General features: G+C 38.3%; 1 protein-coding gene across 1 annotated transcript in view; it reads left to right on the top strand.

The window, feature by feature from the left end:
• Positions 1-15,006, top strand: part of agbl4 (AGBL carboxypeptidase 4) — an 855,821-nt gene that overhangs the window by 719,934 nt on the left and 120,881 nt on the right. Inside the window, exon 10 of the mRNA XM_072574259.1 lies at positions 11,620-11,772. Coding sequence (XP_072430360.1) covers positions 11,620-11,772 — 153 coding nt within the window. The remainder of the gene's footprint in view (positions 1-11,619; positions 11,773-15,006) is intronic.

Here is a 15,006-nt window from a genome sequence, read left to right as displayed (position 1 = left end):
AGATTGTGTCTGATGGGTTTGATTAGATATTTTTGAGAAATTGATAAAATGTGTAGATAAGGGTAGTGCAGTGAATGTAGTCTGCATGGACTTTAGTAAACCTTTCAATAAGGTCTCACATGGGAGAGTGGTCAAGCTAGTAATAAATCAAAATTAAAATCAGCTAAGTGACTGGAATCATAGATTCCTTACACTGTGGAAGCAGGTCATTCAGCCCATCAAGTCGATACTGCCCCTCTAGCCCCCAGCGCATTTGGTGAGCCCCACTCCCAACATTTAGGTACACCTCCTGGCTTCCAAGTCTTCTCCTGACTCTCAACAGTTACAACACCGCTGCCTATTTGGCATATCGCCTCTTATCCCTGCTCCTAAGTTGCTGGCTAACTCGCAACCTGAAGGTAACAATGCTTTCCTCTGATTCCTCCACCCAACTGCGTAAATTGATTATTGAGTAACCTTTGACCTGTTCTGTCTATTGAAAATCCTGAAGCAAGTTCTGTACTTGTTCCAAAATGGTATTGAATGTAATTTTAATAATTTGAGCAATGAAATGTAACAACTCCTTGAAACTACCCATTCCCTTAATGTTGCAGTATTCGCAGATTCCTAGCATGTACAATACAAAATGAATACAATACAAAATTAATACAATAAGTGGATTTCGTTAGAAGTACCTAATTGTATGATATCTGGTCAAAGGCTCTCATTATGTCTGAGTGCACCACATGTACTTAGTTTCTCTAATTTACCAAATCTTCTCAAAGAATTCCCTGAATGGCATGGTGGCTCAGCAGGTGGTTAGCACCAGGGACCTGATTCCAGCCTCAGTTGACTGTCTGTGTGGGTTTCCTCTGGGTGCTCCAGTTTCATCCCACAGTCCAAAGACATGCTTGTCGGGTCTGTTCAACATACTAAATCGCCCATAATGTCCAGAGATATGCAGGATAGGTGGATTAGCCATAGAAAATATAGGATTACAGGGATAGGGAAAGAGGGGTTGAATCTGGGTGGGATGCTGTTCTGAGAGTCGGTGTGGACATGATGAGCCAAATCATCTGCTGCCATACTGAAGGGATCTTATGATTCTATGAGTTGATATCCATGTTGGCGAAGGAAAGTTGTGTGGCATCTGTAACTTACTGAGTTTGCCACCCTCTGGTGAAAGTTAAAATCTACCCCTTTTTATCTCACCTAAATATATTCTCAGTTGCATCCACATACATGCAGTATATCATGCTCTCATAATGACACATATATGCACTTTTTCACACATATAGAATAAAGCTCACTATTACTCCTCTATGTTAAAGGTATAAAGTAACAGAAAGCTTTGTTAACTTTAGAAAGTAAAAGGTAAAGTGTAGGTAAAAAGTACCAACAGATATTTTGTCAGCTTAGACATTTATTGCACCATCAAAAATGAATTAATGAAAACTAAGAAACAGTGAGAAAAAATGCCAAGATAAGCAGTTTTATCAAATAATAAGATAATGTGGCGCAGTTGAGAGTGTCAGTCAAGTCAAAAAGTGTGATTATTCAAAATTGGACCTTCTGTTAATGAGGTCAGGAAATGGGTATATTTTCAAGTATCAGCACATCAAGAGACAACTAATTCCTATGTTTAGTCAAAGTTTGTGACATCTACTGATTTTCATATAACAGTCACAGTAAGAAGAGAAACTCATAATCAGGAGTCACAGAGGTTGTGGGATATGCCTGACTCACATCTAAGTGCTCTGAAGGCAACAACTCTACCATAGCAGAGTGAGCTACATGACCATGCTGGAAAAGAAGTGCATGGGAGAGCTCATACTTACCAGAATGAATGTGTGGTTGAATGAATATATTCTCTGCAGGCACAATTAACCATCAATATTAAGGTAGTATGTCTGTGAAGGTCACTGCTGATCTCAATTATGACCAAAAGACCCACAGGAAACATTTGAGCAGCAAGTGTCTTTGACCTTTGGTTAATTGATACTTTCTTTCTTGCATGATAAAAGGATGACTAACCAGGATATACTGAATATATATGAATTGCATTATGTTGTGTAGTGTTGCATGTATCTAATATGCCTTAGTGTTATCTTTCTGTACTTTGAAACTATTTTGGTTGTACAATTAACTTACTACATTGTTCTCTCATAGTTAGATGAATGCTTGCATCTTGAATACTTGAATAAAATTCAGCCTTCTGCACTGAATATTAAGGTGACCAAAACCAGCTGCCACCTTTGCCCTAGTCCGCCTTCTACTGAAGCCCTTATCCATGCCTTTTTTACTACCAGATTCAAACATTGTAAAGCACTCCTGGTGTTCCATTCTCTATCCTCTGTAAGCTTCAGTTCATCTGCTTCTGGTGCTATATCTTGTATCACTTGACTGTTTCCCTGTCTCAGCAAGCCTACTTTAACTTATGGTTCTCACAACACCACAAATGTAATATTGTAAGTTTCTGTTAGAATTCCTTTTGTGGTCTTACTCCTCCCTTGTTCTGTAATCTCCTTCAGAACTCCAGCTGCAGATCCCGTCTATTACCTGCCAAACTGTATCTTGTCTGATTTTTTTGCAATCCATTCCTTTTACTACTTCTATAGGCAGCTGTCACTTTAACCTTGTAGGCCTCACGTTAGTATTCCTTCCCAAATCTTCCATTTCTCCACTTCTTGCTCCTCCTGTAGTCCTGCCTTAATGCTAAACTCTTCAACAATTTTGTCACCATTCCTAAAATTATTTTCTGTAACTCAATGCCAAGAATTAGCATTTATATATTGCTATTAACATGGAAAAATATCCCACGGCTCTCTACAAAAAACATAATCTAACAACATTTTTGACTGAAACATTAAATGGGGGCTCCATGTTCTTGGATGTAAAAGATCCTATGGCATATTTGAAAGAAGAACAGGAGAGATATCATAGTGCCCTCGCAACATGCATTCCTCAGTACTCTTCCATGTTGAATGCCACTTGGAGGAAGCACCGAGAGATGCATGGCCACAGGATGGGTGGAGGTCTTTAGTGTTCATCATATTCAGTACCACCACTGCTGATTCAGTTGCTAGACCAGTCTGTGGTGGTGGTGAGAGAATTCACAATAGAATGAATTATACCTGACCTCATCCTCAACAAGCTACTTGACATTCATACTGTAGAATTATGATTCGCCACTACACATCCCTGTGGAGATGAAGCCCCATCCTCACATTGAGGATTACCCTGTATTGTGTTGTGTGGCACTACCTCTTTGCAGAGGGTTAGAGTTTGTCTGGTTGGAGATAGGGATTGCCTGGCACTCTTCTGGAGCAAATGTTACTTCAGCCCAACCCTGAATAATGTCCCGGTCATGGTGTGCATAGACACAAGGTACTTTAATAATCAAGAATAAAGCAAATAACTGTGGCTGTTGGAAATCTGTAACAAAAACAGAAATTTCTGAAGAAACTCAACAAGTATGGCAGCATCTGTGGAGAGAAAACAGTGTTGACACTTTGAGTGTGATGTCCCTTCTTCAGAACCAGCAGCTCCAGCAATTTCTGATTTTTGTTTAATATGTTTGTTGGAAGTTGTGAATGGTATTAGTTAGTAGCATTAGCACTGTACAAATATCCTAACTTCTGAACTTAAGATCAAGGGAACATTATTGTTAACACAGTGAAGGTGGTTAGACCCAGGGCACTACCCTGAAGAAAACCTATGGTAAAATCCTAGAACTGAGATGATTGGTCGACAACTATTTGTATTCAGCATGACCCTAACCAGTGCTGAATTTTCATATTGATCACCATTGACTTCAATTTTCTTATGATCCCTTGCTGCCACAATTGGTGGAATGGTACCTTGAAATCAAAAGTAATAATTCTCACCTCACGCCTAGGATGCAGCATTTTTGTTCATGTTTGTACCAGCAGATGTTAGTGAAATTTATTGGGTCACAAAATTTCATGAAAAATCCACTTCCTTTGGAAGGCATTTTAGTTCTTCACTTACAAAGATCCAACCTTGAAACAAATTGTTTCAATGATTGCTCATTTCTTTGTAGTTCAATTTTTCCTTTGAAACTGAATTCTTCTCAATTCCTGAGACTGCTCCTCAGGCATGTTATTTAGCTTCACTAAGCGACCCATTGGGTTTTTCTGAGCTCCAATATTTCTTAACTACATCAAACAAATACTTCCTGTGGCTTTCTTCATCCCCATTTTCCACTATGCTGAGTTATCAATGGCTTTCTAACTTTCTGGAACCTACTGACAGCACTTATGATGTCTGATATCATTTTGCTTCAGTAACTGTTTTAGTTTCAAATTGCAACTCACTTCTCCCACTTTCAAGTTGATAAATTGAAACCAGAGGTAAAAGGGCTTTTGCCCGAAACGTCGATTTCGCTGCTCCTTGGATGCTGCCTGAACTGCTGTGCTCTTCCAGCACCACTAATCCAGAAATTGAAACCAGAGCCTTGTTGAGTTCCATCCATCTGGACTATCCTTCACTTAGTTTTTGATTTAGTATCCCTTTTTGACATATTACAGCCTTTTAAAATTCAGTGAATGTTTTTAATATAATGTAGCTCCAGCTCCCAAACAAAGCAACTACCTATCATAAAAAGCAGTGGAGTCTGCATCATCAAATGCTGACAGATTTTCGATCTACAAAGGAATCAAGGGTTATGCAAAGCAAGTGGAAGAGTGGAGTTCAGGCTTATTCAGTTTGGCTGCAATCTTACTTAATGGCAGAGCAGACTCAATGGGCCAAATGAATCACTCCTCTTATTTATGTTCATATATTCTTATGTTCAGGATGCATAAGTTGGGATAAATGGGGAAGTTTTTCAAGTTGGCAGGCATTATTTAATGGGGTGCCGCCAGAACAGTGTTGCTGTGTTAACTATTTACAATCTATATTCCTGGCTTAGTTGAAGAGACTGGGGGTAATGTACCTAAGTTTGTTGGTGATGTAAAGTTATTTGGCAATATCAGCTATGAGCAAGACACTAACAGGCTACAAAGAGATATTAACTTATTAATATGGGTGGAATAGTGGCTCAGTGGTTCACGCTGCTGCCTCACAGCGCCAGCAACCTGGGTTTGATTCCAGCCTTGTGACTCTGTCTGTGTGTAGTTTTCACATTCTCCCCATGTCTGCATGGGTTTCCTCTGGGCGCTCCGGTTTCCTCCCACAATCCAAAGATGTCCATGTCAGGTGAATTGGCCATGCTAAATTGCCCATAGCATTAGGTACATTAGTCTGGAGTAAATATATGGTCGGGTAATGGGTCTGTGTGGGTTACTCTTCGGAGGGTCGGTGTGGACTTGTTGGGCCCGTTTCTATACTGTAGAGAATGTAATCATGTTAAGATAGTAGCTAATAAGGAGTAGATAGATCCTAATGTGAAAAATACAATCGGAAAGTAAAGATAATAACACAGATCTTTGAAATCTGAACAAGTACTTCTAATACAACTCACAGTTCTAGCTTTTCATTTGGAACATGTACTCCTTTTTAAAAATAATAGAAAAGCAGAATATTTTTTAAAAGGTTTGAATGTTTTAAATGTTGATTTCAAGCAGGCTTGGTGTACTTGTTCAAGAAACACAAGATGTTAGCATGCAGGAGCAGCAAGCAATTAGAAAGGCAAATAGCATATTGCCCTCTATTGTCAGGGATTAGAGTATAAGATTGAAACAGTTGCGTTAAAATTGTCAAAAGATAATTGTGCTGGCATTTTTCAAGAAGTTTAGCAGAGTTTAAAGGCACCTGAGTTGAATGCTTGCTATTGATCACCTGACTGATTGTTGCTAGTCCCTCTTATGTAATCATGTGCTACCTCTTCCATCTAGACCTGTGCCTACAAAACAGAGTGAGAACTGCACTGCCAGTGGTCATTAAGATTGCTGTCATGTTAAGATTTCATGCCTCATCATCCATCCAATCTGGATTAAGCAACATCATGCATTACTGCATTAGGGATATCAAGGAGACATTGTGCTTAAGGAGAGGGAACTTCATTAGTCTACTCCTTCAGTATTGAGATGCAGGAAGAACAGGCACATGACTTTGTAAGAGTAGTGGAAATCACAAAGGTGCTGCATACTCCAATACAACCTGACTACCACTCTTACAACCTGTCTTCATTGCTAGTGCTCTCCATACTGGGCAACATCCCAGGTGAACCTCCTCTGCACCTTCTCCAAAGCATCCACATCCTTTTGCCAATGTGTCAACCAGAACTGTATGCAGTATTCCAAATGTGGCTGAATAAAAGTCCTACACAATTCCTGTAACATGACCTGCCAACTCTTGTACTCAATGCACCGTCCAATGAAGGACAGCATGCCATATGTCTTCTTGACCACTCTATCGACCTGCATTGCCACTTTCAGGGTACAATGGACCTGAACACCCAGATCTCTGTGTACTTCAGTTTTCCCCAGTATGTTTCCATTTACCATATAGTTCGCTCTTGAATCTTCCAAAATGCATCACTTCGCATTTGCCTGGATTGAACTCCATCTGCCATTTTTCTGCCCAACTCTCCAATCTATCTATATTCTGCTATATTCTCCAATAGTTCCCTTCACTGTCTGCTACTCCACCAGTCTTAGTGTCATCTGCAAACTTGCTAATCAGACCACCTATACCTTCCTCCAGATCATTTATGTATGTCACAAAGGTCAGTGGTCCCAACATGGATCCCTGTGGAACACCACTGATCACAATTCTCTATTTTGAGAAATTCCCTTCCACTACTACTCTTTGTTTCCTGCTGCCAAGCCAGTTCGTTATATATCTAGCTTGTACACTGGATGCCATGCGACTTAACTTTCTCTATCAGCCTACCATGGAGAACCTTATCAAATGTCTTACTGAAGTCCAAGGATATGACATCTACATTTCCTCTCTCGCTTCCCTTAGTTACCTGGGATAGATCCCATCTGGACCTGAGAACTTGTCCATTTTAATGCTTTTTAGAATACCCAACACTTCTTCCCTCCTTATGCCAACTTGACCTAGAGTAATCAAACATCTATCCCTTACCCCAACATCTGTCATTCCCTCTCCTCGGTGAATACAGATGCAAAGTACTCATTAAGAATCTCACCCCTTTTCTCTGACTCCACGCATAACTTCCCTCCTTTGTCCTTGAGCAGGCCAACTTTTTTTCTAGTTACCTTCTTGCATCTTATATACAAATCAAAGGCTTTGGGATTTTCCTTAATACTGTTTGCGAAAGATATTTCATGAACCACCACCCCCAGCCCTCTTAATTCCACATTTCATTTTGGTCCTACTTTCCCAATATTCTTCCAAAGCTTCATCTGTTTTCAGTCACTTAGACCTTTTGTATACTTCCTTGTTCCTTTTAGCTAGTCTCACAATTTCATCTGTCATCCAATGTTCCCAAACCTTGCCATTTCTATCCCTCATTTTCACAGGAACATGTCTGTCCTGTACTTTAATCAACCTGTCTTTAAAAACCTACCAATGTGGATTTATCTTCAAACAGCTGCTCCCAAACTGTACTCCCCAGCTCCTGCCGAATTTTGCTATAGTTGACTTCCCCCCAATTTAACACTTTTCCTTTAGGACCACTATCGCCTTTGTCCAGGAATATTCTAAAATTTAGGGAATTGTGATCTCTATTCCCAAAGTAATCCCCTACTGAAACTTCAACAACTTAGTTGGGCTGTAAATGCTTAAATGTGTCAAATCAAACCTCGAGTCCAACAAATATTTCAAACCAACTGCTAGTTGGTGGAAATAATTTAGTATTGCAAGATTGCTCAGAAACTTCTTTAAAAAAGCCTTGGTGGTAAAATTATCAATTTCAATTATTCATCTTCTGACAGTCACCAAAACACTAATACTCATTATATGATGTCAGCAACATGGATAACACACCCATGAAATTTGGTATGCTCAACCACCAATCTGTGTGAGTGGAAAGTTCTAAAACATTTCAAGTAAAAATAATAAGCATGACACATCAAGATGCATGATGGCACAATTGATGGAAGGAAATTAAATTCTATGGCAATTTTCAAATGTAAGTACATGCTGAACCTCATGTTTCCTGCAGAAGGTTAAATGCATGCTGAATTGATGAAGAAGGAGTGACTTCATGGATGAATAGATGATGGAATAGGCACCACAGTGGCCTACGTAAGGAACACAGCTAATGAATATTGAGGTCCCATATAATAAATTAGATCGAGAGGTGCCTGTGAATAAGTAACAGATTCATTACAGTTATGTCAAGGGGACCTAGTCTGTAGTCCAATATCTGAACATGTGTCTCAACAATCAGTCAAATATCATGTTCACGCCACATGGAACAGGTGCATGGAATTAGAATGGAAGTATGCATGCTACTCCTTTGAAATTTGGTTTCATTTTCAAATCGCGGGATACTATTAGTGCACACAGTGTTCATGTCATTCAGAATATATGAAAAGACCAGTTCAATTCTTGGTGTGGAAGATGAATTGATCTGGAGGAATGATTCTGAAAGTGTGTCACATCTGACCGACAGTGGAATCCTTATGATGATGGTGCCATAACCACAGTGATTCAGAATGAATTTGATCAGATCTCTGTATCAGATGCAAAGATCATGAATTTGATCGTTCTGAATCACGTTAATTGAGGTCAGAAGTATCTTCGTGCAATTCATTCAGTCAATAATCTGTGCCATATTAATTTAATGTGAATTAGCAATGTTTGTTTTTTGCATTTCCTCTGCACAGAACTCGACCACCATTTATGGAAGGATTCTTGGAGAATTCATAGATCTAATAATGCACCACATTCTACACTAAGATCCCTTTTGTCTTCTGAGCTCCACAGTTCCAACAACTTTTCAAACTGTTTCTCCGAAATGACTTGGAAGTAGCTCATTTATATCTAGGACCATGGATTAGATTTTCTGATCTACCATCAGTTCCATCTTTTAGAACATCTTACATGATCATCTGTCTTAAATGTCAATCATCTGCAAGTTTTGTTGCTGTGAGCAGTAAGAACTGACAGGTATTAATTTAAGACATGAATATTTCTTTCTATTTACATTTTCTCTCCCATAATTATATATATAAAATATATATTGCATAACTTCTTATTTTCACTTTTAGTCTTTTTCTTTTACATTTTTGTTGACACACTTTGCTTAAATTTCTTTGGCTACGACTTTTCAATATGTTCTCGGCTTCTAATTTATCACATTATTCGTGACATATCTTTGAACTCCTAAGGTTTATGAAATTATATACTCCCATCTATCCTTCCATTGACAGAATTCACTGTGCAATAACATATTTGCATACTTACTTTCTTTGCATACTTAAGGAGCAATTCTCCCAGTCAGTAATATTCTTATAACACTATTGCAGGATTTACAAAGACTTGAAATTGATGCCATTACCAAGTTGCATTCTGATAGCATCGATTTGTTGTCTACAATTATTCCACAGTTGGATTAATAAACATTCTGATACTTACATCACTGAAGTCACTTGTTAGCTGCTTCATAAATAATAGATGACATCACTATTTCAGGAGTATTGTGATTATCTTTTTTTTAATTGAAGTTAATTGTTCCCTTTTCAAAAAATACATATTTCACTGTTTACAGCTAACAAATATTCTATTTTTCTACAAAAAAATATAAATTTGGCTGTTGAATCTGAACTGCACAATGTGAAAAATTTTTGGAGTTATTTAAAATTATGGTACCAATTTGGGACGATATTATCTGGAAGTTCAGTTTCTAATGATCATTCAGCCAAAATCAACATTTTAATAAGTCTATTAAATATTTATGTATATTGAACTCCCCTGAAATAGAATATAGAGCCATTTCTTGTTCAACAGTGTCTAATCTATCTATTGAACTTGAAAGGAATTCATTTTGATCAGTTGATTCCCACTAACACATATCATCCAAATCTTATCAAGTTATATCTGACAAAGACATTTGAGATAATTTGTTGAAGATGAAAAAATGTCTGGGACTTCTACATAGTTTATTTTGACCTTTTCTAATATTAGAAAATTAATTTCTGAGCAGAAACGAATGTATTGGGTCTGTCATAAAGATGAATACAATCCCTTAAAGCTATTTTTTTCTTTAATTCATCAGTGTGCATGCTTGCAGTTTGACATATACAAGTCTGCTGTCAGAGCTTCAAATATTTTTAAGAAATTGTGTTGCATATGAAATATAAATAAGCTCTGATATGTGCAAATTTAAGTTATTCTGAACATACCATAAATTAGCTGAGCTTATGAACATACCCATTATATTTTATGTCTGTCTGCCTGTGCTGTCTGTACCATACTATACCAGAAATGGAAATTGTACTTTATATTTCAAATTTGTCCTTTTCCCATTATCTGAAGAAATTTGCTGATTATAAGAGTTTTACCTCTATTAAGGCTAAATCTCCTTCAAACCTCTGATAGACTGGCCCTAACAGCAACCGCTTTACTTCTTTACAGGCACCATCCATCAGCCTGACATGGCTGCCGATGGGCCAGTCATATTGTCTATATTTCATACACAAACATCAGAGCTGCTGACAGCACTTTGCACACTAGGAAATTGCTTCTGCTGTGAACAGAATTTAAAACAGAGTTGCTTGTGCTCCACTATGTGTTTATGACCTTAGGAATAGAAGCGTTATCCTGAATAAATAATGTTGTGATGTTTCTGTATATTATTTATCACTTGTTTTTTGAGTTACAATTTTCAGTACAGTTCTTATTGATTAGAAATTTAAGTCTTCCCATTGCTTCCAACCAGAGAAGTTTTATACTGATACATTTTCAGGTTCTCAAAATTTGGATTTTACTTTATTTATGTGAAGTGACAGGAACCACTGAAGAGAGAAAGTTCATTATTTATTGCTCAAAAGTTCAAAACAAACATATTTAAAAAGGTATTATATGAAATCCTGCATTGCAGAGCTCAGTTCAGTCATGTAGAAAGCTCAATATTGCTGTGGATACAGATAAAACCTGAATGCAGCTGCATGACTTTCCAAGATATCTATTGAAAGAACATTGAAAAATCTGTTACAAAAAAAACTACTTAAAAAATCAAAGTATTACGAAAAGAGAATCTTTTGTGTGTACTTTATGTAAAATTTCTTTATGTTTTCATAATATATGCCAATATGGCAAAATAATATTCCTGTCTGGTTCATTGAATAAAAATGAGCACATTATCCAATGTATTTGGAGTCCTATTATTTTGCAGGTAATTACAGTTTCAGTAACTTCTCTCCAGAACAGATGTACAAGCGATTCATCTGGGAATTAATCATCAAGACAGTATCTTTTGCATCATTTCATACTTTATCCCAAACCACAAAATTATAAATTTAAGATGACTGTAAGTTGCAATTCCTTTAAAATTCGTCCACCAGGCCACTTTCAAATTTCACAGCCAGCCACTTAGCACAATATACTTTTATTCACTTTAGAATTAATCTCCTAAAGGTTTGACCTTTACTTATTCAGGAGAAGGCAAAGTTAAATTGTTTTAGTAAAACATTTCAACCTTAAAGCTAGTTTATGTATTTTCAAGTTACATTTTATGTTGACTTTTATCCTCCCTAACAGAAAGCAAGCATGGAATTCTACATTGACATCCACGCTCATTCAACTATGATGAATGGATTTATGTATGGAAACATCTTTGAGGATGAAGAGAGATTCCAGAGGCAAGCAGTCTTTCCTCGGCTTCTCTGCCAAAATGCTGAGGATTTTTCATTTGTAAGCAGATTTTCCTTAATTACTTTAGTAACTTTGTTATTTCAAGGCTTTACCAGGTTTTTACACATTTGTTTTCACCTCAGTAGCATTTTTTTTGTCTATTTCTTCAGAAAATATTTCATTCATACATAAGAACCATGTTTTTGATATAGTGTCAATTTACAAAAATTATGAAGTAACCGTGGGGACTAACTTACTGAAATCCCATATTAGAGAATAATAGAGTCTCAGAGATATACAGCATGGAAACAGACCCATTCGGTCCAACTCATCCATGCTGACCAGATACCCCAACCTAATCTAGTTCCACTTGCCAGCACCCGACCCATATCCCTCCAAACCCTTCCTATTCATATACCCTTCCAGATGCCTTTTAAGTGGCGGCACAGTGGCTCAGTGGTTAGCACTGCTGCCTCACAGCGCCAGGGACCTGGGTTTGATTCCCACCTCAGATGACTGTCTGTGTGGGATTTGCACATTCTCCCCGTATCTGAATGGGTTTCCTCCGGGTGCTCCAGTTTCCTCCCACAATCCAAAGATGTGCAAGGCAGGTAAATTGGCCATACTACATTGCCCATAGTGGTAGGTGCATTAGTCAGGGTAAATACAGGGTTGGGGAATGGGTCTGTGTGGGTTACTGTTTCGATGGTCAGTGTGGACTTGCTGGGCCAAATGGCCTGTTTCCATACTGTAGGGAATCTAATCTAATTTCAAAAATAAAGTGTTGTAATTGTACCAGCCTCCACCATTTCCTCTGGCAGCTCATTCCATACACGCATCACCCTGTGTGAAAAGTTTGCTCCTTGTGTCCCTTTTATATCTTTCCCCTCTCAACCTAAACCTATGCTCTCCAGTTCTGGACTCCCCAACCCCAGGGAAAAGACTTTGTCTGCTTACCCTATCCATACCCCTCATGATTTTATAAACCTCTACAAAGTAACCCCTCAGCCTCTGACGGTACAGGGAAAACAGCTCCAGCCTATTCAGCCTCTCCCTGTAGCTCAAATCCTCCAACCCTGGCAACATTCTTGTACAAAGTTGAAAATCACACAACACCAGGTTATAGTCCAACAGGTTTAATTGGAAGCACTAGCTTTCGGAGCGTCGCTCCTTCATCAGGTGGTTGTGGAGTACACAATTGTAAGACACAGAATTTATTGCAAAAGTTTACAGTGTGATGTAAACTTTTGCTATAAATTCTGTGTCTTACAAATGTGTACTCCACAACCAAATGATGAAGGGGCGGCGTACCGAAAGCTAGTGCTTCCAATTAAACCTGTTGGACTATAACCTGGTGCTGTGTGATTTTTAATTTTGTACACCCCAGTCCAATACCGGCGTCCCCAAATCATAACATCCTTGTAAACCTTTTCTTATTCAAGTTTCACAACATCCTTCCAATAGAAATTTCAATCTGTTTTATGTTTTCTTTGGTTGATATTTTGGAAATTGATAAACATTCTCTCAAAGATGATATTAATAGTAGTTTATTTCAGTTAGACAAATTTTGGATATTTAAAATATTCATTGTTAATGAAATGTTTCATTTGCATTGTTGTTTCACAAAGATTAGATTTTCTTACATTAAAGTAAATAATTTTGAAATTTCTAAGTCCATGACTTCATTGGTACAAATACTAATGAAGCAGAGCAAACAGAACAAACAGGCTAAAGCTGAGGAATTTTGGGTATTGAGTCATTTGCATGATTGCAACAGATACATTATACCTACTTATCTTTCATAAATTTATTCCCCACCAGTCACATTAAGTGGGATGGAAGATTGTTCTTATACTGCTGACAATGCCACTCATGTTAGTTATCAGAAAGTACATGAACTGAATTAGCAGTGAAATCTTCATCAATATAGACTGGTACATTACTTATACAGTACTTTAAGACATAGACACCATTCTAACACAAACTATACTTATTTAAATAGGAAAGCATATGTGTTCAGGAATCCAATGTCTGCCTGTTTTACTGGAGTACCATGTTGGTCTAGTTTCCATAAAGGGTGCGTGGGATTTTGTCTGAGTGCTTCATTGTTACCCAAAAACATAATGGACTGGAGTTGTTCAGACTCTGCAGACACTTAAACATGGCAGGCAAGACTCAGATTCTGAAGTCCAACAATTTCCAATTTATCCCATTTTAGATCCCACCTGGCTGCCTCCAATCTGCAGGCGCAAAACTGTCCTGCATCTCTCCTATTCCAGTCAGAGAACTTTTTCTGAAGACAGATGCCCCAAGGTAGAAATCTCCTCAATCTCCCCATCATTACAGGGAAGGTTCAGCACATGGGGATCAAATTTCTTCAGTCTTGTTAACTTAATAATATTCAGTTTAGGCAGGATTGGAAAGTAGTACGTAACAAAATTATGGGTTTTTTTGTCTTTTCTGACTGTCAACCTTCAGGTGCACAATACACCCACTCAAATGGATGAGCATAAAAAATCATATCATGTGAAGTAATTCTCCTCTTGGCAAGTTTGGAATGGAAGAAGTGTCCATGCTTTCAGGGTTTGGTTGTAATGCAAAAATAAGCCCCTTCTGCTTTGAATTTCTCAGGGGAGACATCTCTTTCACTATGGCCAAGCAATGGGTTTTATGAGGCTAGACATCGAAAGTTAAGAGTTTAAGTACCAATCCTAGTCCTGATGAAAGGATTCAACCTGAATCATCGGCTCCCCTCCTCCTCTGATGCTGCTTGACCTTCTGTGCTTTCTCCAGCTCCACTCTTTCTCCACTCTGATCTCCAGTGTCTGCAGTTCTCAGTATCTACCAATACCATCCATGCAACTATCCCAGCCCTCAGAACTTGATTCAGTTCGATGGAACTAATGGGCAATGGATGGACCTTCACTGTCAAATTTTTTTCTCATTTACTCATGGTACATCGCTGGCTGGCCAGATTTTCTCACCAGTCTCCCATTGCCCTTGAAAAGGTGGGTGAGCTGCCTTTCTGAACCGCCCTGTAGTCCGTGTGCTGTAGGTTGACCCACAATGTCATTAGGAAGGGATTTCCAGGATTTTGACCTCGCAACGGTGAAAGATATATATTTCCAAGGCAGGATGGTGAGTGGCACAGAGGGGAACTTGCAAGTAGTGTTCTTCCCATGTATCTGCTGCCCTAGTCCTGCTTTGTTCTTTGTCAAAGATGGACAGGCTTTGGGGAGTCAGGAGGTGAGTTACTCACTGCAATATTCCTAGTCTTTGACCTGCTCTTGTAGC

The sequence above is a fragment of the Chiloscyllium punctatum genome, chromosome 7 (genome assembly GCF_047496795.1).
Source record: "Chiloscyllium punctatum isolate Juve2018m chromosome 7, sChiPun1.3, whole genome shotgun sequence".
NCBI classification, from domain to species: Eukaryota; Metazoa; Chordata; class Chondrichthyes; order Orectolobiformes; family Hemiscylliidae; genus Chiloscyllium; species Chiloscyllium punctatum.
Note: the sequence above shows the minus strand (reverse complement) of the source record. Positions and strands in the feature narration are given on the sequence as shown.